General features: G+C 40.4%; 1 protein-coding gene across 1 annotated transcript; it reads left to right on the forward strand.

The window, feature by feature from the left end:
* Positions 1 to 532: 532 nt before the first annotated feature.
* LOC144488218 (uncharacterized) lies at positions 533 to 26,067 on the forward strand. Its single transcript, XM_078206245.1, has 6 exons — positions 533 to 856; positions 2,669 to 2,802; positions 10,592 to 10,678; positions 11,397 to 15,954; positions 24,287 to 24,685; positions 24,779 to 26,067. The coding sequence occupies exons 1-6, from the start codon at positions 727 to 729 to the stop codon at positions 25,159 to 25,161; spliced, it is 5,691 nt and encodes a 1,896-aa protein (XP_078062371.1). The 5' UTR covers positions 533 to 726; the 3' UTR covers positions 25,162 to 26,067.
* Positions 26,068 to 26,355: the final 288 nt, after the last annotated feature.

Raw genomic sequence — 26,355 nt, forward strand, 5'->3', positions numbered from 1 at the left:
AAAACCCCATCTGGTTCACTAATGTCCTTTAGGGAAGGAATTCTGCCACCCTTACCTGGTCTGGCCTATATGTGACTCCAGACCCACAGCAATGTGGTGGACTCTTGACTGTCCTCTGAAATGCTCAGTTCAATTGGGGATGGACAATCAGTGCCGTGAAAGAATAAAGAAATATTCAACTATGTACCCTCAGCTCCTGTCAGAAGCTGAAGATAAATTGAGTTGTATAAAGCTGTGAATCTCTTTACCTTTCTAGACTGCATGGGATAGGAGGGGAGGTATAACCCGGTAGTTTAATCACATGAAAAGCTAGCTGGAGGTGAACGGAGATCAGAAGATATCAATAGTTCGGAGTGTTATTTTCAAGCGCTAATGTTATATCTAACCTAAGTAGCTGGAGGTTTAATAACTGGACAAATCACATGGCATGTTTCTGATTACAGATACTCCCTGCATGTTGGAGGTTTGATGATTTACCTGATCCAGTCTAGAGAGTTAATCATTAAGCCCTTTACTGTGACCCACAGTCCACGGACACGTCGCAACTTTCCTTCCAAAATAAGGAAAATGTAGGTTTTTGAAAGCCAGCAAGAAATGACATTGTTTTTTGTTTGGAGGGGTGCTGTTTGGCTGAGGAAGGAAGTGTCTCTTTCCCTATTTCCAGTGCTGTGGTGACCATCTCGGCTTGCTTTGCTGCTGCCCAGGTTCTAGAAAGGAGATTGGAAAATGAGGCAGTCCAACGTGGCGAAAGCTGCAAAATACAACATTTTACTATTGCTGCTCTTACAATTGATCCCAACAGACGAGGGGTCAAAATTATCTGACTTAAAGATGTGTGCAGATCCTGAATGTGAAGGTAAGTGACCTAATACACACACATTGTGTAAATCTGAGATTCGGAAAGCCACTTGACACATGTTGGCACTTCCGGCAAGAAATACCACACTGTCCCTTTATAAATATACCGTACTGTATTTTTTTTAAGGATTGCACGCCTTTTGCCAGCGCCTTGGGCTTGCTGTTAGGTAGTGAATTATCAGACTTACACTTGCCTTATTGATTTGAAGCCCTTGTCTTATCTGATTCCGTTTGCAGTAGGTCCATCTTTCCTATGCTGCTTATTATTTAGTTCCTTCTATGCTGTCTCCTCTTAGTGCAAAGTTCACCAGTTATCCAACGCTCCGGTGCTAGGGGATCAGGCAGCTCTCATGTCTTCTCTGCATCATACCCAGTGCTTGAATTTCTGCTCAGTGACTGAAACGGACCAACTCCCTTCGATCTCTCTCTGCGAGGGTCAATTTCCTTGGAACTTCTCCCGCCACATGACCGTAATTGAGGCTGAAATCCCGCTTGTGGATGGTGGGGGTTCCACTGAAGTTAGGGCAGGAGAGAAGGCCGAAATAAATTTGCTGTACAGTCAATGTGCAGTATATTGACTGTACTCGGACATTGCTATTTTGCCTATTTTTGGCTTTAGAGTTCAGCATCCCATTACATTTGCTGGACCAAACTTTCTTTCAATTTCGCCTTGGTTGTTGCGGCATTATTTCTGATGCATTTGTGTCATCCATTTTCTCCTCCTCTCTTCATACATTACCTAGAAACATAGTAAGTAGGAGCAGGAGTAGGTCATTCGACCTTTCGAGCCTTTTCCACCATTCATTATGATCATGGCTGATCATCAAATTCAATATCCTGATCGCCCCTTCCTCCCCCCCCCCCCCCCCCCTCATATCGCTTGATCCCTTTAGTCCCAAGAGTTATATTTTGAAATCTCACAACGTTTTGGCCTCAACTACTTTCTGTGGTAGTGAATTCCACACATTCACCCTCAGTTGTAAAAGGTTTACCCCTTATCCTCAAACTATGATCCATAGTTCTGGACTCCCCCACCATCGGGAACATTCTGATAAATAAAAGCAAAATACTGCGGATGCTGGAAGCTGAAACAAAAACAGAAAATGCTGGAAAATCTCAGCAGGTCTGACAAAGGGTCATCCAGACTCAAAACATGGCTCTATTCTCTCCCCACAGATGCTGTCAGACCTGCTGAGATTTTCCAGCATTTTCTGTTTTTGTATCAGGAACATTCTTTTTGAATCTACCCTGTCTAACCCTGTTAGAATTTTATAAGTTTCTATAAGGTCCCCTCTGATTCGTTTAGCTTCCAATTATTACAATCCTAACCGACTTAGTCTCTCCTCATATGACAGACCTACCATCCCAGGAATCAGCCTGGTAAACCTTCACTGTTCTCCCTCTGCACTTATTGCACTTATATTCCTCCATTAAGTGCTTTAAGGCATTTTATTGTTAAGAAACCTATATGAATACAGTTGCTGTAATAAATTTAATTGACTGTTCTTCCATCCACCTTGTTTTATCTTGTCTAAATATTTGGTCAGATGAATATTGAGTACATGACATATTGGCTACTTTATGTATTCATTTTACTATAAGGATTCCTGTCAATCAAATGAATTATGAAGTTATAGACGATGTACTAGGACCAGTTTCCTTAGCCTACAATTTCTGTAGTACAAAATTAACAATTTAAGCAAGTTGTACATTTTAGATAATACAAATAAAAACTACTTATGATTTAAAGAGGAAAGTATTATGTCTTTTTTTTACTTTTTAGTCCAATCTGCTCTTGGTCTTTACACAGGATACCTGAGCAGAGTAAAAGCTACAGTGGACTACACAGGTCGTGATTGTAGATTTCTTACTTTCGAGTCTGGAGACTCTATATTTGTTTATTTTAAGTTGACTGGGAAAAGAGATGATTTATGGGCTGGAGCTGTAAGTATTGTATTCTGTGATTCATTGTTTTTCAAAATATGTTCGCTTTTTTGTGGGTTAATAATATATATAATGTATATTTGTTTCATTATGTTCCAACATCCTCAAGTCATTTTTAATTCATGATTGGGCTTGGGTGGCACAGTGGCACTGCTGCCTCACAGCGCCAGGGACTCGGGTTCAATTTTGGTCGTGGGTGACTGTGTGGAGTTTGCACATGCTCCCCGTGTCTGTGTGGGTTTCCTCCGGGTGCTCTGGTTTCCTGCCACGGTCCAAAGATATACAGGTTAGGTGGATTGACCATGCTAAATTGCTCCTTACTGTCCAAAGATGTGTAAGTTAGGGATATTACTGGGGTAAATGTGTGGGGTTACAGGGATAGGGAAGGAGAAGTGAGTCTGGGTAAGATGCTCTGTCAGAGAGTCGGTGCACACTTGATGAGCAAAATGGCCTCCTTCTGCACTGTAGGAATTCTATGGTTCTATCCTATTCTATACTGTTATATGTATGCAATGTATTGCTTCATTGCCTCATCACTTCCTATATCTAACCTCCTCGAGACATGCAACAACATTTATATAGTGCATTTAGTAAGGTCAAACCTCCCAAGCACATAATGGAGGCATAATCAGACAAAACTGACACCAAGCCAAACAATAAAATATTAGCATAAGAGATGAAAACATTTGGACAAAGACGTACGGCACAGTGGTTGGGGCAGCACAGTGACACAGTGGTTAGCACTGCTGCCTCACAGTGCCAGGGTCACTGTCTGTGTGGACTTTGCACATTCTCCCTGTGTCTGCGTGGGTTTCCTCCGGGTGCTCCAGTTTCCTCCCACACTCCAAAGATGTGTAGGTTAGGTTGATTGGCCATGCTAAATTGTCCCTTAGTGTCAGGGAGTTAGTAGGGTAAATAAGTAGGGTTATGGGTGAGATTGTGGTTGGTGCAGACTCGATGGGCCTCATGGCCTCCTTCTGCACTGTAGAGATTCTGTGATTCTATGAAGTGGGTTTAAAGGAGGGAGCGATGGAAAGGCAGAGAGGTTTAGGCAAGGATTTCCATGGTGAAGGTGGTGGACAATGCACAACAGGCCAGAGCTGGAGAAAAACAAGTTGGGTAAAAACTGGAGAAGGTCACAAATATAGGGAGGGATGAGGTTATGCAGTAATTTTAACACAAGAATAATAAGACAGTGGTGGACCCAGGATGCAATGTAGCTCAACAAGTACAGGAGTAATGAGCAAATGGGGTTTAATGCAGGTAAGCAGAATTTTGGACGAACTCAGGTGTGGGGTCTTTGAAGAACTGGCCATAGAGATGGATGTAGTCTTCCAGAATTCCTTATTTTCTGGAAAGGTTGCCACAGATTGGAAAATACAAATGTAACAGCACCATTCAAAAAGGAGGGTGACAGAAAGTAGCAAACTATAGAGCAGTTAACCTAATATGTCATTGGGAAAATGCTGGAATCCATTGTTAAGAAGGTGGTAGTAATAGTAATATTTAGAATCATGCAGTGTCAACATGTTTTTGAGAAACTGGAATCCTGTTGAAACATTTATTAAAGTTCCTTAAGGATGTAACGAGCAGGGTAGATAAAGGGGAACCAGTAGATGCAGTGTATTTGTATTTCCAAAAGCATTTGATAGGATTTCACATTAAAGGTTGCTGCACAGGATAAGAACTTATGGCTTTGAGGTTAATATGTTAACACAGATAGAGGATTGGATAACTAATAGGAAATATGGAGTCAGGATAAATTTTCAGGTTGGCAAACTGCCACTAGTGTCACAGGGATCAGTGTTGGTGCTTCAACTGTTTATGATCTATATTAATGACTTGGATGAGGGGAACAACTGTATTGTAACCAAATTTACTTATGTAACAATGATAGGTAGAAAAGCAAGTGAGGAGGATATAAAGAATCTGTAAAGGGAAATGATATCATTGAGTAGGCAAACATTTGGTATATGCAGCATGATGTGGGAAAATGTAAGCTTATCCACTTTGGCAGGAAAAATAGAAAAGAGGAATATTGTTTAAATAGAGAGACTGCAGAATACTGCAGGACAGAGGAATCTAGTACATGAATCACAAAACGTTGGCATTGAAGTAAAGCAATTACTAGTTGGCAAATGGAATGCTGGCCTTCATTGCAAGGAAATGGAATATAGAAGTAGGACAACTATACAGGGCATTGGTGAGACCACACCTAGAATACTGTGTGCAGTTTTGATTACTTTATTTCAGGAGGGATGTATTGCAATTGGAAACAGTTCAGAGAAGACAACTTAAATGCCATTGCATTTTTTGTCATAACCATTTTGAAATGCCTGTAATGTTCTTTTGGTTGTATTGAAGCACCTCAGAGTGCAACATGATCTATGTAGAAAATTCAGATACATTGCACTTTTTGTGAAGGCTGTTTTGAAATGTTTTGTAATGTTCTTTCAGATATTTTACAAATAAAATATACTTTTGCAAAAAAAGGTTTGTGGAAGGTTCACTGGGTTGATTCCTGGAATGAAGGTTAGGCTTATATCCATTGGCGTTTAGAGGAATGAGAGGCGAACTTATGCAATAAAAAAAGATTCTGAGGGAGCTTTACAGGGTGGTTGCTACTGAGAGGACATTTCCCCTCATGGGGAAATCTAGAACTATGGGCACAGTTTAAAATTAAGGAGTTTAAAATTAAGACTGAGATAATGGGGGGATTTCTTCTCTCAGAGGGTCATTAAAATTCACTACACAGAGTAGTAGAGGCTGGGTCATTAAATATATTCAAGATTGAGTACTTCAGCTATGAAGAAAGGCTGATTACACTGGAGATGTTTTCCTTCGAGTAGAGAAGGCTGAGGGGGACCTGATTGAGGTGTATAAAATTATGAGGGACATAGATTGTGTAGATAGGAAAAAACTTTTCTCCTTTGTAGAGGGGTCAATAACCAGGGATATAGATTTAATGTAAGGGGCAAAAGATTTAGAAGGCATTTGAGGAAAAACCTTTTCACCCAGAGGCTGGTAGGAATCTGGAACTCGCTGCCTGAAAGGGTGGTAGTGGCAGGAACCATCACAACATTTAAGAAGCATTTAGTTGAGCACTTGAAACGCAATAGCATACAAGACTATGGAGCAAGTGCTGGAAAATGGGATTAGAATAGATAGGTGCTTGATGGCCGGCACAGACACAGTGGGCTGAAGGGCCTCTTTTTGTAATGTATGACTCTGAGTGAGACAGATTTTTGATCTGCAAGGGAGTCGAGGGTTATGTGGTGGGGAGGGGGACAAACAAGAAAAATGGAGATAAGGCCATAATCAGATCACCCATGATCCTGAAGATAGAGCATGCTTAATGGACTGAATGGCCTCGATGTGCTATTTAAAAGGTGGAAGATGGGAGACCAATCAGGAGAGTTTTATAATTCCTGATATGAGATTCAGGATCAGAAAAACAGAGGAGGGGCCAAAATATGTGATGTTAGTTAGAGGAAGGAAATCTAAACCACCCATTCCTCTGACTCTGGTCTCTTGTACATTCCTTTCTCTCCCTTGATGGAGATTGTTCCTAAAACAAACATTCCCATGCTCTGGAATCCTTCCCTAAACAATCTCTATGCCTTTAACTCCCTCTTCTTCATGATTCTCTATAAAACCCATCATTTTGGTAAAGATGTTTCCCACTAACTCTCTCTTCGGCTCAGCCTGTTTTCTTTTTTTGGACCACAACCCTCCCTAGCACCATTTTCTAAGTCACACCCTCACCTCCACCTTTGATTTTTAAAAAATTCATTCGTGGTTCCTGGGCGTCGCTAGAGAACGTGGTGGTGAGTTGCTTTCTTGAATCGCTGCAGTCCATGTGCTGTGGGTTGACTCACAATGCTGTTAGGGAGGGAATTCCAGGATTTTGACCCAGCGATTGTGAAGGAATGGCAATATATTTCCAAGTCAGGACAGTGAGTGGCTTGGAGGGGAACTTACAAGTGGTGGTGTTCCATGTATCTGCTGCCCTTGTCCTTCTAGATGGAAATGGTCGTGGGTTTGGAAGGTGCTGTCTAAGGATCTTTGGTGAATTACTGCAGTGCATCTTGTAGATAGTACACACTGCTGCCACTGAGTGTTGGTGGTGGAGGGATTAATGTATGTCGATGTGGTGCCAATCAAGCGGGCTGCTTTGTCTTGGATGGTATCAAGCTTCTTGGGTGTTGTTGGGAGCTGCACCCATCTAGGCAAGTGGGGAGTATTCCACCACACTCCTAATTTGTGCCTTGAAGATGGTGGATAGGCTTTGGGGAGTCAGGAGGTGAGTTACTCTCCACAGTATTCCTAGCCTCTAACATGCTCTTATAGCCACTGTGTTTATGTGGTGAATCCAGTTGAGTTTCTGGTCAATGGTAACCCCAAGGATGTTGACAGTGGGGGATTCAGTGATGGTAACACCATTGAATTTCAATGGGCAGTGATTAGAGTGTCTCTTATTGGTGATGGTCATTGCCTGGCATTTGTGTGGCACGAGTGTTACTTGCCATTTGTCAGCCCAAGCCTAGATATTGTCCAGATCTTGTGCATTTGAATATGGGCTGCTTCAGTATCTGAGGAGTCGCGAATGGTGCTGAACATTGTGTAATCATTAGTGAACATCCCCATTTCTGACCTTATGACAGAGGGTAGGTCATTGATGAAGCCGCTGAAAATTGTTGGGCCTAGGACACTACCCTGAGAGACTCCTGCAGAGATGACCTGGAGCTGAGATGACTGATCCTCCACAACCCCAACCATCTTTCTATGTACCAGGTATGACTCCAACCAGCGGACTGTTTGCCCCCTGATACAGTAAGAGTTTTAACAACACCAGGTTAAAGTCCAACAGGTTTATTTGGTAGCAAATACCATTAGCTTTCGGAGCACTGCTCCTTCGTCAGATGGAGTGGAAAAACACATTTCCACTCCATCTGACGAAGGAGCAGCGTTCCGAAAGCTAATGGTATTTGCTACCAAATAAACCTGTTGGACTTTAACCTAGTGTTGTTAAAACTCTTACTGTGTTCACCCCAGTCCAACGCCGGCATCTCCACATCATGCCCCCTGATACCCATTGATTCCAGTTTTGCTAGGGCTTCTTAATGCCACATTTGGTCGAATGCGGCCTTGATGTCAAGAACAGTCACTCTCACTTCACCTCTGGAATTCAACTCTTTCGTCCATGTCTGAACCAAGGTTGTAATGAGGTCAGGAGCTGAGTGACCCTGGCAAAACTCAAATTGGGCATCACTGAGCAGGTTATTGCTGAGCAGGTGTTGCTTGATAGCACTGTTGATGACCCCTTCCATCACTTTATTGATGATCGAGAGTAGACTGATTGGCCGATAATTAGCTGGGATGGATTTGTCCTGCTTTTTGTGTATTGGACATATCTGGGCAATTTTCCACATTGTTGGGTAGATGCCAGTGCTGTATCTGTACTGGAAGAGCTTGGCTCGGGGAGCAGCAAGTTCAGGAGCACAAGTCTTCAGTACTATTGCCAGAATGTTATTAGGGTTCATTGCCTTTGCAGTATCCAGTGTCTCCAACTGTTTCTTGATATCACATGGAGTGAATCGAATTGGCTGGAGACTGGCATCTGAGATGCTGGGGACCACTGGAGGAGGCCATTATGGATCATCCACTCGGCACTTCTGGCTGAAGATTGCGGTGAATACTTCAGCCTTATTTTTGCACTGATGTGCTGGGCTCCTCTATCATTGAGGATGGGGATATTTGTGGAGCCTCCTCCTCCAGTGAGTTGTTTAATTGTCCACCATTCACGACTGGATGTGGAGATCTGCAGAGCTTAGATCTGATCCGTTGGTTGTGGGATCGCTTAACTTTGTCTATCACTTGTTGTTTTTGCCATTTCGCATGCAAGTAGTCCTGATTGGTAGCTTCACCAGGTTTACACCTCATTTTTATGTATGCCTGGTGCTGCTCCTGGCATGCCCCCCTGCTAGATCGGTGCACAGTCTGTCCCATTTAGCACGGTGATAATGCGACACAACACGATGGAGATTTTTCTCAATGTGAAGGTGGGACTTTGTCTCCACAAGGACTGTACGGTGGTCACTCTTACCAATACTGTCATAGACAGATACATCTGCAGCCGGCAGATTGGTAAGGATGAGTCAAGTATGTTTTTCCCTCTTGTTGGTTCCTTCACTGCAGACCCAGTCTAGCAGTTATATCCTTTAGGACCCGACCAGCTCGATCAGTAGTGCTGCTGCTGAGCCACAAGAGCACATTTTGTGCTCTTGTCGCTCTCAGTGCTTCCTCCAAGTGTTGTTCAACATGGAGGAATACTGATTCGTCAGCCGAAGGAGGATGGTACGTGATAACCAACAAGAGGTTTCCTTGCCCATATTTAGCTGAAGCCATGAGACTTCATGGGGTCCAGAGTCGATGTTGAGGACTCCCAGGGCAACTCCCTCCCGACTTTATCACTGTGCTGCCACCTCTACTGGGTCTGTCCTACCTGTGGGACAGGACATATCCAGGGATGGTAATGGTGGTGTCTGGGGTGACTATGCCAGGCTGTTGCTTGATTAGTCTGTGAGACAGCTCTCCCAATTTTGACACTAACCCCCAGAGGTTAATGAGGAGGACTTTGCAGGGTTGACAGGGCTGTTTGTTTTGCCGTTGTCTTTTCTAGTGCCTATGTCAATGCCAAGTGGTCCATCCGGTTTCATTTCTTTGTTGAGATTTTGTAGCGATTGATACAACTGAGCGGCTTGCTAGGCCATTTTGATGCCCTTGTCCCCAATAAAATTTTAACTGAATCTTAATTTCTCCCATCACAATTGTTCCCCTAGGTACAGCCCTCATCTTCACTCCCTTAAAGCCAATGGATTCAGATTTGAACATAAATAGCCCACAACGGGTTTGGCGTATCATCACTAGATCTGGTTGAGTCCAAACAAACATGGGTTCTGCTCAAACTGTTTATTACTGCAGCATCATTCTGGAATACAAAGAGAATTCCAGACAGCTTGTCACCATTGACAGCCGTTTCCTTAAAACCCTCTCCCATGCTCAATCAAACATCACCTCTTCTCATCTTCATGTTTAAAATCCTTCCCTTGGTCTCCTGTCTCTGTAACCTTCTCCAGCCCCCCGAGAACTCTGCATTTCTTGATGACCATGCCTTTAGCCAGCAAAGCTATAAGCTCTCAAATTCCCTCCCTGAACCTCGCCACTTCTCCCTGTTCTATCCTCTTTAATACCTATCTCTTTGACAAAGTCTTTAATCACCTGTCCTAATGTCTCCTTTGGCTCAATGTCAGTTTTTATTTGAACACACTCCTTCGAAGCACTTTAGAATCTTTTAATACATTAAAGACACCAAATAAATGCAAGTTGTTTTTATTAAACAACATGAACCCAATATAATTAATTGCTGCCATTGCTTAGCTTGCTATTCAGTGGGCTTCAATAATTCCCTAGTTCTGTGAGTTGTATTTCTTATGTAGATCACACACATATATATATCACTTTGTTCATGCAATGTTTTCAGTAACTAGAAATGAGTTTCTGAACACTAATAGAATACATACACAAAATGCTGCATTTCCAACATGCAAACATTTGTGATGCTCATCAGTTGACTTGTAATTACAAGCAAAATGTGCAGATGCTGGAAGTTTGAAATTAAAACTGAAGATGCTGGATAGACTCTGCATCTGTATAGAGAAAAACAGAGTTAATGTTTCAGATCTAAATTACCTTTTTACAGATTTGTAATTACTTTGTTTTATTTTAGATAGGAAAGCAATTTGGGTATTTTCCGAAAGATGCAGTTCAAGTTGAAGATGTCTCAGTGTCGACTGAAATGGAACTGCCAACCAAGGTAACCTGTAAATTGATGTACTTGAATATAACTTAATGTTTGCCACATTCAATGTTTCATGATAATATTCTGTTCCAAACTTTTCAAAATAGTTCATTTTTAGATTGAACCAAATAACTCTTAATTTTGGTAGAATAAGGTTTAGTCTGGAGCAGAAATATTTGAGTTATTACTCGTGGAAAATTAACATTGATTGTCTGTCTATTTTGGAATGCGAAACCAAAAGAATATGCTAATTCTGAGCATTTAACCCTCAACAATTGGCAGGACAGGGAAATAGCAGAATCCCAGCAAAAACTCATTTATGTTTTCTTTTAAGAGGACATGAAATGAACACTAATATCACTAATAAATTTATTCCATATCAGATCTAGCTTTTTATTGTAATAGTAAATTAACAATGCAAACATAAATACATAAACATGTTTTTATGATCTTTCCTATTTTAAACAGCTTTCATTTTCAATTATTTTAGCCTAATCCATATTTAATCAGAATATCTCTTCTCAAAATAAATTCTTCAGATTAACATAGCTTAAAATTCTAACTTCAACGCATACTTTTCATCCCTTACCTTTATCTGGGATTTGCTTATTCCACCGTCATTCCATATCTCCCATTAAAATGATCCGCATGCAAAAAATGTAGTAAAACAAAAGGTTAACTAATGGACCCGAAATCAGAAGCATAAACTGAAGACTGTGCATGTTTCTTTCAGGAAAGCGATTTCTTTTGCCTTGATGGAGGTGATTATAACACTGAAAGTGAAGAAAGTGATTCAGTTAGTGATGAATATGGAGAAAATTCATTTTCAAAACCAGAAGAAATGAAAGCCACATTCGGACAGGAATTCAACCCGAACAATTACAACCAGGATTACAAAGGTAATTCTGCTAAAGATAAACCTGTGGACAATGTAGTTAATCTTTATAACGAGCAATTTCAAAGAACACACCAAGCTGCAGATGATACTGAGTTAGAGATGACAACTGGTGAAGAACAAGTTCAACCAAGTCTAGCAACTGATGCGATTGTGCAAATAAATGAGTTCCTTTCACCAGCTGATCACCTGAATCAATTAAGTGAAGAAAGTTTCTCCAAACATACAGATAACAATGAATTCACCTTAGCCACAGGTCCTGAATCTGCATACAGTGAATACAGTGGTACAAAAAGTGAACATACAGGGCAGGAAATCAGTGAAGCCACTGCTATTATATCTGAAAGTAATGAAGCATCAACATTTGCACAAGAGGAAACTAGTTGGATTGGATCTAGAATTAGCGGGTGGTTTAGTATGGAAAGTAATCTGGAAAAAAAGGTTGCGGAACCTTCTGACCAGTCTCTACAGCTAATCTCCTTTAAAAGTCGAAAAATTGCATTGGACCATAGTGAGGACACTGCTATGTCTGAAGTGATTGAAGAATTAAATAATGGTGTGCATTACGAGGGCAAAGAAAATCCCGGTTCTGAAAAGTCATCCTGGATTGGCGGTTTGTCCAAATGGTTCAGCTCCACCAGTGATTCATCAGAAGATGTTCTATCCGCCAATGATGATCATAAAAATAAAGACAAGGAGGAAGATGTAAAATTGTATTCTATTGATGACACAACAGACTCAAATAAAAATATGGTAACTAACTCGGAAAACAAAATGTTTGACCTTTCAGATCCAGATGAACTAGAGCTAAAATCTAGTAATCCAGAGAAAACATCGAAAAACACCAATGAAGATACTCAAATGGATAACCATCGGTTGTCATTTGATTCAAAGGACAAATTATGGTTGCATCAAAACAATAAAGTGGAGCATTCAGTCATGTCTGAAGGAACAGAAAATACTGGGGAAGGGAATACCATGTATAATGATGATTCAAAAACATGGTGGTTTCACTTTGATACAATGCGTGATACATTTAGATTTCGTGAAAACAATGTAGACCAGACTTTCAGGACATCAGAAGAAACACAAAATGTTAATGGCAATGAGAAAGATTATACGAAAGCCACAGATGGATCAAAATCATCATCATGGTATCACTTTGGTTTAACTGAGACATTAGACTTTGATCAACACAATGAAGATCAGGCTGCTACTTTGCAACAAGAACCCAAAGAAAATATTGATGACATTAAAGAAAACATACGGGATAATCATGGATCAGAATCACAGTATTTTCATTTTGGTTTAAGTGATATATTAACGTTTGGTCAAAACAATGACCAAACTGATCCACTAGAAAACACAAAGAAAAGCACCACAGACGATAATGAAAACACAATGAATAGTGAATCTGAAGATAGTTCTTCTGGACATGTAATAAATGACGCTCCAAGTGAAGGAGATGCATTGATTGTTGATTCATTCATAAATGAAGAAGCAATCCAGTACCCAGAACTTAGTCTATGTACAATGGAGAATGAGTTCAGTTGCCAGTCTGAAGGCTTGCAGCAGGCTGCAAAGGAACACAAGGAAATAAGAAGTGAAAACACAGAGTTGATAGTTTCAACAAATGGTTTAAAAAACAGTTTCCGTTTTAATGGCATAACATCGAAATTTCAAGATGTTCAAAAATCAAAAGTCCAAAATTTACAAGAGCAAAATGTAATGCCAGATTCAAAATTCATGGGACATAATAAACATTTGACTCAGGAAAATGTCCATGAAGAACAAAATTTGCAAGAACATTTAAAATTTTCTTCAGAAATGAAGAAACATAGTTCAGGTTACGGGAGGTCTATGACATATAAAAACATACATATTGGTGAAAAATTACAGTGTGAACAGGAAATTTTGCACAACCATGATCTAATTTCGTCAGTGGAAGAATTTAGTGCCATAAGTAAAGATGAACCTTTAGTACAAGAACATTTCTATGAGGAAGAACAACAGTTAACGTCGACTTCTGAATTGAGGAGATCTGTAGGAGATCCAAGTTCAGAAACTTCACTTCTTGGAGTAGAAGATAATGCAGAACCTTCAGTGTGGGACAAATCACAAGTTGAAGAAACTTTACAACAGAATTCAGTATCCAGATTAGGATCAGAACAGCTTGTTTCAAATGTGACTGATTCTATGTCACTGAATGCCTTAGAAAATAAAGAAAAGTTTGCACAAGAACACCCAGTAATGAAATCAGACTTGCAACAAGTTAGTAATGCAGATATTGATCAATTACCAGAGGAAGAATTGCTTCACGAGCAACAAATGTCACAACAGCAACATGTTACATCAACCATGGAATTTGAACAGTTTGACATTTCAGATGATGATAAGCCTTTATCCCAGGCACAAAGTTTCATTGAACAGCAACATTTCAATTCTGAATTTGACGAACTTCCTATCTTTGGCCAAGTTATCCCATCTTCACAGGATGAATTGGAGAACAAAGAAGCCATTGCACAAGGACACTATTCAACATCAGCAAAGCAGCAGATTTTAGACCAGTTCAATCCTTTATCAAAGCAGGATAAACAAGAAGCTTTCGCGGAAATGGGCCCATCCAGTTTGATCGATAAACAGATCACAGTTCCAGATACCCATGATCCTTCATTACAGAAACAACAGTTTGAGCAGTCTCTACAACCTGCTTCAGATCGCACTAGGGCTCTGCCACAGGAAAAAATATACAGCGACAGAACCACCTTGCAACGACAAGCCCCAGTATTAGACTCTGAATCCAGTCAGCTTACTTTGGATCATGGTGAAGCTGGATTACAGGAATGCTTGCATGGAGAAGGACATGTTTCCAAAGAATGTCGGCTCTTAGAACCTGAACCTAACCGGGCTGCAGATGGTGGTAAATACCTTGCACTGAAAAAAGATGATGGACAAGACTTGCAAGACCACCAAGTAACTTATGCTTCTGCTTCGAACTGGCTTTCTGTGTCAAGCCCCAGTAAATATGTTTTGTCTGAAAAATTGGATGTTAATGAAGACATTTTCCAGGCAAATGTTTTGGCACTTGCACAGCCTGAGCAACATACTGATTCAGTTGGAGATAAGCTTCTGTTAAAGGAGAAAATGGATGATAAAGACTGTGCCTCACAGAAACAATGTATAACTTCCGATTTAACATCAGAACTGTTTACTACAACAGAAAACGTGGAATCCTTACTGCAGGACAATCTGGAAGACAAAGAACAAATTTTACCCGATCGTTTATCCAGCTCACAATCTGAAGAGCTCACTGTTTCAAATGACGGCAAGACCTTGACTCAAGAAAACTCTCTCTATCAACAAAAAAACTTAGGAGATAAACGAGTAACTTTGGAATCAGAAAAACAATCAGCTGTTTTAATCACCACAGAGGATTTGTCACAGGAAGAAACAAATGTAACCAATGTCATTAACACCAGCATAAATAGCACAAGAAGCAACAGGATACATGGGTCTATGGAAAATGAATCTCCAGTAGAACTTGTGAATACACTGCTTTCAGAGAATGTGAGTCTTACTGGGGTTTATTTTGGTGGAGACACTGATGCTAAAATCGAATCACAGCAGATTGTCGAAGAAACGAGAAGAGATGGAATGAATGACAATTACAGGGAGACTCATAATATAATAACTGAAAAAGCACCACAACCATCTATTGATCCTGTTTCCGCAAGCTTGTGGAAAGTTAAAACGGAGAGTGATTCTGGAAAGCTAATAGTCACCTCCCATGATAAAAAGCCAGGGACAAACCAGTTAAACACAGCAGCTGAGCCTGATCCAAATGCTGCCACTGAAAATATAAATGGAGCTCCTTCTGTAAATACTGAAAATAAATATAAAATAGGAGATGCCACTGATAAAGAAACAGAAATGGCAAGAGATATTGAATCCAATGACCACCAAACTGGCAGTGCCTCATGGGGAGTAGATGAAGCAGAGGATCAGTTTGAGAAGCTCAGAGTAAAAGATGCATCATTTGACAGTATAAACTTTTATAGTAATCTTAAATTCCTAAGAAAGCACATGAGCATTGCTCAACTGCAGTATTTGGAAAGATGCTTTGAAAAAACCAAGCTCTTATGGCTGGAAGAAATTCTTGAATATTTAGAGAATGAGAATTGTAATAATAACATCCTCCAAAAAGTAAATATTTTTGAAGAGAGTTTCTGGCAAAACAAAGACTTCAACTGTGACAAGAATGTTGCAAATATTGAATATGGAATGACCAAAAAGCAACATTTCGAAGATGCAGAAATGCTTCAAAAACTAGATGATATTCTAACTGCCACCAAATTGAAATGCACCTCAAATGTCTCTAGTTCCAGCACCATTAAAGGTATTGGATAATGAGTTAATGGGAATAATGCATGTTCCAACATACATGTGTTTGTGTTTTTGAAGAAGAACAAGAGTGGCCATTTTTTAAATGTATATTTGAGATGTATTTTGGCAAATTCCACTTGTATAGTGTGTGCACTATAAAATGGAGCCCCTTCTCACTTTGTGCACGGGGTCAGCAACAATTACAGGTCGAGTATAACACAACTATTTGCAGTGCTCCAACAGTGCGCCCTAATTAGAAGACCACCCTTACAAATAACATTGAATTTTTATTTAGTTTCTCAAATCAGATATTCTTGCATCTTCTTTGAGCAATTCACTTGCCAGCAAGAACTAGGTTGCACATCAGTGTTGCCAATTCAATTGCCATCCCCTATCAAAGGTACTGTCTTTGAATTTAATGTGATTTCTTCTTACTTCAGTCCTGACCCCGCTTAGGCTGGTGCCTCTTGATAAGTATGTTCCATGAGTATCACTGATCATTCTTAATGTGTGAGTCTGAACTGTAAGTGAACACAGGCTAGTTGACTGTGGAAGTGATCGGAGCCGAGTCTATTCCTGCTCTCGCACAACATTAGCACTTTGGTCCAGTTTCCAGCGTAAGTAAGGAAGCTTGGGAAACACATCGGCACCCCATTGCAAGGACTTGAAGAAAAGGTCTTCACTGACAACCCAATAAAACAAATTCAACTGGATCCTAGACTTTCACCTTCAGAGTTCAGTAACATTCCCAGGCACTGCACTTATTGAGCTAATGACTAACTGAGATCTAAGCCTATCAGAAAACATTTGGTAGTTTAACCATTCAGGAATCTCAAATTGTTGTGTATTGCACTGAGGAAATTGTTGTGTATTGCACTGTATAAAGGTGCAATCATTATACACCTCCCCAGCAGAGGGGGCAATATAACAAAATGCTCAGATCTTGCATTCCCCATTTAAAAAAAACTTAAAATGTAAAATGGTGCATGTACATACGTTCCCAGAATATAATAAGACTAAATTAACAATCAACAAAGCTGAACATTTGACAGGCTGGGTTGCATATTTGTTTTATGGTAATCAGAACTAAAACATATATGACTGAGACTACAAAGAATAATTTATATGTAAGACAAATCATTTTTCCTTAACACCAGTGTGTGTTTAACAAAAATATAATCACTTGACAAGAAACAATGATAAAAACAACTATTTTCTTCTTCCTTCCTACATACTTTCAATTAACTTATCTGACTCCTTTCCCCTTCTGCCTGAGTATCCCCTTCCATTTCAAGTAGCTTGACTCTGTTCTCCCAAAATCTCTTGCTGAAAATCTGAACTTTGACTACCAACTTCACTTAATGCTTGGAACTGTGACATTAATTTATTTTGTCTTAATCAAAGATCCTGACTCCCTTTGCCATACTGGTGGATTCTTTGTATTGGCAACCTTTCCGTTTCTATGTGATTTTCGCTTTGGGCTGTGGGAAATATTTAGATTGTAGGAGGTCTCTCATGCTCTCCCTTTGTAAGATTTCCACTTTCATGTAAATGATCTACACAACGCTGACTGAGTCTCTCTCCAATACTCACTTGATATGTGAGTGCATCTTATCTATTTACAACAACTCCAAACATGTATCTCCTTATCACATCAGTAGTTTTTCACCATGGCCTTCTGACCAGCACTGAACTCTGAGTTCAGTAGAAGAATCATATGGACTCAAAACGTTATCTCTGTTTCTCTCTCCACAGATGGTGCCAGATCTGCTGAGTATTTCCAGCATTTTCTGTTTTTATTTCAGATTTCCAGAATGCACAGCATTTTGTATTTATCTGAGTTTCATGCCTTGTATATCATGACCCTCTTTATTTTAGAACTATAGAACCACAGAATCCTACAGTGCAAAAGGAGGCTATTCGGCTCATTGAGTGTTTACTTGTTCCCACAGTACAGGCAACCTGATCAAGATATACAAGACAATGAGGGGCATGGACAGAGTGCATAAGGAGCAGCTGTTCCCCTTAGTTGAAGGGTCAGTCACGAGGGAACATAGATTCAAGATGAGGGGCAGGAGGTTTAGGGGGGATATGAGGAAAAACCTTTTTACCCAGAGGTTGATGACAGTCTGGAATGCTCTGCCTAGGAGGGTGGTGAAGGAGGGTTGCCTCACATCCTTTAAAAAGTATCTGGATGAGCACTTGGCACATCGTAACATTCAGGGCTATGGGCCAAGTGCTGGTAGATAGGATTTAGGTAGGAGTTCAGGTGATTCTAATATGTCGGTACGCCTCGATGGGCTGAAGGACCTTTTCTGCACTGTATGATTCTATGAGTTTATGAGTTTTCTTGTGTTTGGCCATGGAATTAATTCTGAGACACACCACAACTCTTCAAAATTTTTATCTAACTTTGAATAGCAAAAATAGCTTCCTGCTACTGCTTTCATATGCCATGCTATTGATGACGTTCTAACAATCTCTCCCTAAACTACTCAGTTAATTTCTACATGTGGAATACTCCTGTAATTTATCATCACCACAATCTCTAGGCCAGCGATTCATGACATAATTGAGCACTTTACTGAGCAGCACACTGAGTTCTTTCACTAATTTCTCTGACAGACACTGGCATGTTATTTGTGTTTATAAAATAATTCACAGTGGCTAGAAATTAATCAGGCATCAAAGGAAATCTTGAATGTCCATATTTGCATGATCTACTGACTTACGATATTCAATATCGTAACGATAGCTGATTTTATCATTTGATCCTCCTTGCACAAAGACCAGTTTGTGCTGTCTTAGCATTTCCTCAATAACAGATATACCTTTACTGATCCCTACTGTACATAACTCGATTACCTCTTATTACTACCAATGGGAAGTAATCATAATATTCAACTCTAACACTAACCTCACTTAACACTGAAATATTCTTTGGAATAACTAGTCCCTTTCACACCGGTTTTGCGTAAGGGAATGTGGCTTAGGGATTTCTCTTTCTGAGATAACAGATACAGTTACAGCTCTGTCAACAGTGAAATTAAGTTGTGAATCTCTTGACTTTCATTTTTACTGCCGGGGTTTATCTTCAGTCCTCTTACTCTCACATTTCACGTGCCGTTTCTCTTGCTCTCTGATTGAGTAAAGCTAATGACCTTCCTGATTGATAACACCAATTTCTATTTCCACATCTATCAGATGCATATTTGAAGACTTCTAGACCCTGAACTAGCGCAACCTTGACGTGTTGCATGTGACATATCACAACCTGGAACATTATTGTTTCCTCTTCTCCTTCATGCCATCTGGATAGAGAACCATAGAATCATAGAAATAATACACAAGGGGGTCATTCTGCCCATCTTGTCCATGCTGACATAAAGACATGATGTGGAGATGCCGGCGTTGGACTGGGGTAAGCACAGTAAGAAGTCTCACAACACCAGGTTAAAGTCCAACAGGTTTATTTGGTAGCACAAGCCACAAACTTTCAGAGCGCTGCTCCTTCATCAGGTGACATCACTCACCTGATGAAGGAGCAGCGCTTTGAAAGCGTGTGGTTTGTGCTACCAGATAAACCTGTTGGACTTTAACCTGGTGTTGTGAGACTTCTTACTGGACATAAAAACACCCAGTGTGCTTTCTAATCCCATCTTCCTGCACATGGCCCATAACCCAGCAGTTTACAGCATTTAAGGTGCAGATCCAGTACTTTTTAAAGGAGTTTAGGCTCTCTGCCTCCACCACCAACACATGGCAGCAAATTCAAGTCACCCACCATCCTTTGCGTAAAAAGTTTTTCCTAATGTCCCCTCTAATCCTTCTGCCACTTAACTTCAATCTGTAACCACTGCTTTCTGAGCTCTCTGCCAAGGAAAAGAGATTACTCCTGTCTACTCCATCTCAACCCCTCACAATTTTGTATACCTCAATCATGTCACCCATCAGCCTTCTCTGCTCCAAGGAAAACAACCCCAACCTCTCCAATCTCTCCAGACCTGGCAACATTTTAATAAATCTTCCCTCCCTCTCTCCAGAGCAATCACATCCTTCCTATAATGTGGTGAGCAGAACTGCACATAATTCTCTAGTTATGGCCTCACCAGTGTCTTACACAGTTCCATCATTATATCCCTTCTTTTGTATGCTATACCTGTCAGTGAAGGGGAGCATTCCATATGCCTTTTTTACAACCTTATCTACATGTACTGCTACCTTTAGGGACCCGTGTATCTACACACCAAGGTCTCTCACTTCATCTACCCCTCTCAGTATATTCCCTTTTATTGTGTATTCCCTTTTATTGTTTGACCTCCATAAGTGCATTACCTCACACTTATCAGAGTTGAACTCCATCTGCCACTTTCTTGCCCACTCCACCAACCCATCTATATAATTTGGAGCTTACAACTATCTTCTACACTATCCACTACACGACTAAATTTTGTGTCGTCTGCAAATTTCCCACATTCAAGTCCAAATTCTTATATTTGGCCTCACAAACCTTGAGTTCTTTGAGAAGGTGACCAAAGAGGTGGATGAGGGTAAAGCAGTTGATGTGGTGTATATGGATTTCAGTAAAGCGTTTGATAAGGTTCCCCACGGTAAGCTATTGCAGAAGATACGGAGGCATGGGATTGAGGGTGATTTAGCCATTTGGATCAGGAATTGGCTAGCTGTAAGAAGACAGAGGGTGGTGGTTGATGGGAAATGTTCATCCTGGAGTTCAGTTACTAGTGGTGTACCGCAGGGATCTGTTTTGGGGCCACTGCTGTTTGTATATATAGATGACCTGGATGAGGGCGTAGAAGGATGGGTTAGTAAGTTTGCGGATGACACTAAAGTCGGTGGAGTTGTGGGCAGTGCGGACGGTTGTTGCAGGTTACAGAGGGACATAGATAAGCTGCAGTGCTGGGCTGAGAGGTGGCAAATGAAGTTCAATGCGGAAAAGTGTGGGGTGATTCACTTTGGAAGGAGTAACAGGATTACAGAGTACTGGGCTAATGATAAGATACTTGGTGGTGTGGATGAGCAGAGAGATCTCGGTGTCCATGTGCATAGATCCCTGAAAGTTGGTACCCAGGTTGATGGGGTTGTTAAGAAGGCGTACGGAGTGTTAGCTTTTATTGGTAGAGGGATTGAGTTTCGGAGCCAGGAGGTCATGTTGCAGCTGTACAAAACTCTGGTGCGGCCGCACTTGGAGTATTGCGTACAGCTCTGGTCGCCGCATTATAGGAAGGATGTGGAAGCATTGGAAAGGGTGCAGAGGAGATTTACTAGGATGTTGCCTGATATGGTGGGAAGGTCTTATGAGGAAAGGCTGAGGGACTTGAGGTTGTTTTCGTTAGAGAGAAGGTTAAGAGGTGTCTTAATAGAGACATACAAGATGATCAGAGGATTAGATAGGGTGGATAATGAGAGCCTTTTTCCTCGGATGGTGATAGCTAGCACAAAGGGACATAGCTTTAAATTGAGAGGTGATAGATATAGGACAGATGTCAGAGGTAGGTTCTTCACTCAGAGAGTGGTAAGGGTGTGGAATGCCCTGCCTGCAGCAGTAGTGGCCTCACCAACATTAAGGGCATTTAAATGGTAATTGGATAAACATATGGATGATATTGGAATAGTGTAGATTAGATGGGCTTTAGATTGGTTTCACTGGTCGGCGCAACATCGAGGGCCGAAGGGCCTGTACTGCGCGGTAATGATTTATGTTCTATATATTAAGATAAACATCAGGAATCCCAACACCAAGACCTACGGAACACCACTTGAAACAGCTTTCCATTCGCCTAGGCAGACATCAACCATTGCTCTTTACTTCCTGTTACTAAGTCAACTTTGGATCCAATTCATCACATTATCCTGTATCCCATGGGTTTTTATTTTTTTCACCAGTCTGCTATGTGGGACCTTGTCAAATGCCTGACTAAAATCCATGCAGACACCATCCACTGTACTACCTTCATCAACCCTTCTTGTCATTTCCTCAAAGAATTCAATCAAATTTGTAAGGCATGATCGTCCCTTAACAAAGTCATGCTGATAATCCCTGACTAGTTCATGCCATTTTAAGTGAGTTTATCCAATCTCTCAGGATTGATTCTAACAATTTTCTCACCCCCGAAGTAAGACTAACCATCTTATAATTGGTTGGCATTTCCTTCATCCCTTTTTAAACAACAGAACCACATTTGCATTTCTCCAGTCCTCTGGCACCTTCAAGTGAAGATTGGAAAGTAATTCTCAGGGCATCTGCTATTTCCTCCCTGGTTGCCTTCAACATCCAAGGGAACAATCCATCTGGCTCTGGCGACTTATCCAGTTTCAAGGATTCCAACTCTTCTAACACTTCCTCTTTCATGATTCTTTTATCCAATATTTCACACTGCTCCTCTTGGATTATCATATCTACATCATTCCTTTTCTTTGTGAACATGGAGACAAAAAATGCATTTAAAACTCTTTCCATATCCTCTGCATCTTCACACAAGTTCCCTTCTTCATCTCTGATAGGTCCCACTTTTTCCTTAACAATCCTTTTGCTCGATACCTTTTGACCAACTTCCCAGGGGCACGGTGCTTTGACTGGAAATGGGGGTGTTTAAATGATTGATTCCTCCATGGCAACAGTAGCATCTAAATTTCTGACTCTCAGACTGAATGTGAAGTTGGCTGCCATGGCCTGGATCTCAATGAAATCCAGTGGACTTCCCCTGCTGGCTCAGGAAAAGAATTCGCTTGAAATTTGCATTTGTGCTATTTCCATGGATCTCATCACAAGCCTCCTTCCAGATGAGCTCAAAAGCTTGTCCTGAGTTTATTGCTCTTTAGGCCTCCTACAACCATGTCTATAAGGTTGACTTCTAAGTCTGTGCCATGCTCACTGAAACTTTGAGAATGTAATCTATCACAATCTCATTTGGCAACTGATTTCTCTCACCAAATGCAATTCTCAGTGCAATCTCAGTCTTAGCTGCGGCATAATATGAGTCTAGAATCTCATTAATGTCAGCCTGTTGCACAGTACCGGGGTCTCAGGGCCACATTGATTAGACACCATCTCAAAAGCATGTGGCCCCACCATGGCGAGGAAAACATTTACTTTATCCTCATCTATTTTCATTTGTTTTCAGCCAAATGTGTAACATTTGTTCCTAATTTTACCCGTCTGCTTTGTTAGGGCTGAATTCCCTCATCATCCTCAAAAAATCTTTCAGTGCCATTTTCCAGTTTTGTGCCGTGCTGACTCACTGTGTACCTGAACAGGATGTGCACACGGAGCAAGCACATTGCTACGTCCTGAAAATCAAGTTTAGGAGTTTCAAAAATGTTTCAAATCTTCAATCCTTAACTTTTCAAATGGAATGTAAAAGAAACAATTCTATCCCAGCCTTGTGACCATTTTTCTGTTTTCTTACTGAATTGCAAAAAGATTAATGCATGGACTCATAGCTGGCAACCCTTATATGAACAAATGTATTTATACTTCCCCAACAGAGAGGGCAGCAGAGAGGGCAATAAAGCAAAATGTTCAGGTCGTGCAATAAACTACATAAATTTAAATTGCACAGCATATCCAATTGAAGGTACTGGTCTACTGCTCTGTCATGGTGGTAGAGTGCACTGGAGTAGTAATGTGTAGTGGTGTGGCACAGGTTCGATTCTAAACTTACATGAATACCCAATGTAGCCAAAAGTACAATTGTTTCCCCATTGTGGTAGAAGGAAAATCAGAAATGGCGTTGCCTAGGCTATTCAGATGCCTAGTTTTGTGTGGTTTGGTGTCATACGTTGTTTATAATGCTCCTGTGAAGCATTTTGGGATGTTTCATAAGATTAAAGGTGCTATTTATGTTTACGTTGTTGATGTATTGGCAGAAATCTAGAAGTAGAATGTCCTGCTTATTCTCTCAGCCCAGAGTTGATACATAACTTGGAGACACCAAAGGAAAGAAAACTCAGTGTAGTAGATAGGTAGGGAAGAAAATAGAAATGTTTTATTAGCATAATCTTGAAATCTTCATGAATTAACAGTAGATTATTAAAAATAGATTTTATGCTTTCTTGCTTCCTAGAAGAACAGATAAATGACATTTTTTTCGAAACTGATGTTACACTGCATCTATCACAACAATGTATTTTCTTTGTTGTTCATCTCAAAAAATCTAATCCAAAAACAATATTTATCTCTAATTCGTCACATCACTATTAGAGTCTCTGCTTTTTTTTGCTATCAATTTTCAGGCCATTAAAATCAAGGTGAGCAACAAAGAGCATTTTCGTTATGTCACTGCAGATAATTAGAGACAATAAACAGTTTATTTTTTATTTTGCAGGTGCTTTCCATTCGGGAGACACTTTAGAGACTGATCTTGCATACAATGAGCAAAGTTCAGAAATTCTTGGCAAGAATGGTCAAATGAGCAAAGATGTGCAGGAGCAGAAAGGGACCAAAGACATTATTTCAGAAGTAACAGAGAGACAAACACTGGAACTGCCTGTCTTAAACCTATCAGATAAAATATCTGATTCGGAGGAAGCACCTGCCAAAGCTCTAATGGAAAGTAAATTAGGAAATGGATCACAGAAGGATCCAGATGATACAAAGGCGAAAACTAGCCACCAGGAAATAGAAGAGAAAATTATATCCTCAGCATTAGATAAAGATTCTGATGAGGTTAAAAACTCATCAGTAATTGTTGATTCAAGAGTTGAAGTTGCAGCTGAAAATAACGGTAAGTGTAAAGGATGAAACCTATTGGTGTGCATGGTTTTAATAAAGACAGTTTGAATTATTTTACTTTATCATTTAACTTTATTCTTAACAGAATGTGAGCAGAATGGTAAGCAAATAGCTACCCACAAAGTAGAAACCAGCTTTAACCTTGATTTGCAAACTATCCGGATACTAATTGGTCATTTCATCAAAAATGTAAGTAATCCTTTTGCTGTATATTGGAGAATTGATGATAGGAAGCATGAAGGGTTAAAAACAATGGAGCTTTATTTACAGGATGGTGCTGATCATTTACGGGGTGCTTCCCCACTCTGGCAGTTTCCTGCGTTAGTAATCTGTGAAGTTACTCCTGGCAAATACATGAAGTGCAGCTACCAAGAATCTATTACAACAACAATATTAATACAGAACATTTTCTCCCCTTTTAAAATGAACATCCCTAACAAATTCAATCACGTGCAACATGAACAATAATCGATAAGTCAGACGGTCTGGAGGTTGTCGTGCTCGAAATGGTTGACGACAAACCTCTGGCGTCTTCTTCTTTGCATTATAACCTCTGATGCTTTTGTCTTTGTACAAACATCATCAGTGGTTGTTTTGACTAGCATCAACATTGTAACTAGAAGTTGACTTGATGCTAGGTCTATGGGTGAGTTGTTGTTTTCTTCACAATATCTATCGCTTCAGGCTAGGACTTTGAACCTGGATTTTCAGCAGGTTCCATTTCTGGTGGATCGGTTCTTCCTGCCAATAGTTGGTCTGCATACTTCTTCCAGATGACATCATCTCCAGTTTGGACTGCATACAAGACAGCTCCAACCTGTGCAAGGATCATGACAGGAACCCATTTCTCTCCTATGGAGTAATTCCTGGCTAACACTCCTTGTCCTTGGTGGGAGATGCTATGTTTTGCTTTGTTTTCCCACTGTTCCATCTGTGCTTGTTATTTCTGTCATTTTCAGAGATTTCAACAAGTCAAATGCTGAACGTAGTTGTCTCTTCATCATTAATGATGCAGGAGAGATTTTGGTCATTGAATGAGTGGTACTCCTATACATTAGTCGGAACTGGTTAAGACATTCGATCAGCGAACCTTGTTCCTCTCAATGTATGCTTCATGGTTTGGATGATATGTTCCACTAGTCCCTTTGTTACAGGATGGTATGGTGCAGACCTAATGTGTTGAATATCATTCAAGAAACATTTGAATTCTTGGGAGACAAATTGAGATCCTTTGTCACTGACAAATTGTTCAGGGAATCCAAACCAGCAAAAGACTTCTCTGAACTTCTTGACAGTCTTTTCTGATGAAGTAGATTTCATTTTAGCGGCATCTGGCCATTTTGAATGAGCGTTGACTATTACTAAGAACATATGTCCTTCAAAAGGTCCTGCAAAATCTATATACACTCATAGCCAAGTCTTTTCTGGCTAATCCCAAGGATGCAGTGGTGCTAACGGCGGCAGGTTTCTTTCCTCCACACATGAAGAACATGTCCCAGCTTTTTCTTCAATTTCCATGTCCAATCAGGACACCAGAAATAACTCCTCACTATTTTCTTCATGCATGCAATTCCACAATGGCCTTTGTGTAACTTGTCTACTACTCATCTTCTCAATGGTGGCAGAATGATCACTCTGAGTCCTGAAAGAAGATATCCTGAT

This window comes from Mustelus asterias, unplaced genomic scaffold, assembly GCF_964213995.1.
Source record: "Mustelus asterias unplaced genomic scaffold, sMusAst1.hap1.1 HAP1_SCAFFOLD_1379, whole genome shotgun sequence".
Classification (NCBI taxonomy): Eukaryota; Metazoa; Chordata; class Chondrichthyes; order Carcharhiniformes; family Triakidae; genus Mustelus; species Mustelus asterias.

Coding starts and splice junctions, on each gene's coding strand:
- LOC144488218 (XM_078206245.1), top strand. CDS start 727: ATGAGGCAGTCCAACGTGGCGAAAGCTGCAAAATACAACATTTTACTA. Junction 857..2,668: donor TGCAGATCCTGAATGTGAAG/GTAAGTGACCTA, acceptor GTCTTTACACAG/GATACCTGAGCAGAGTAAAA. Junction 10,679..11,396: donor AAATGGAACTGCCAACCAAG/GTAACCTGTAAA, acceptor TGTTTCTTTCAG/GAAAGCGATTTCTTTTGCCT.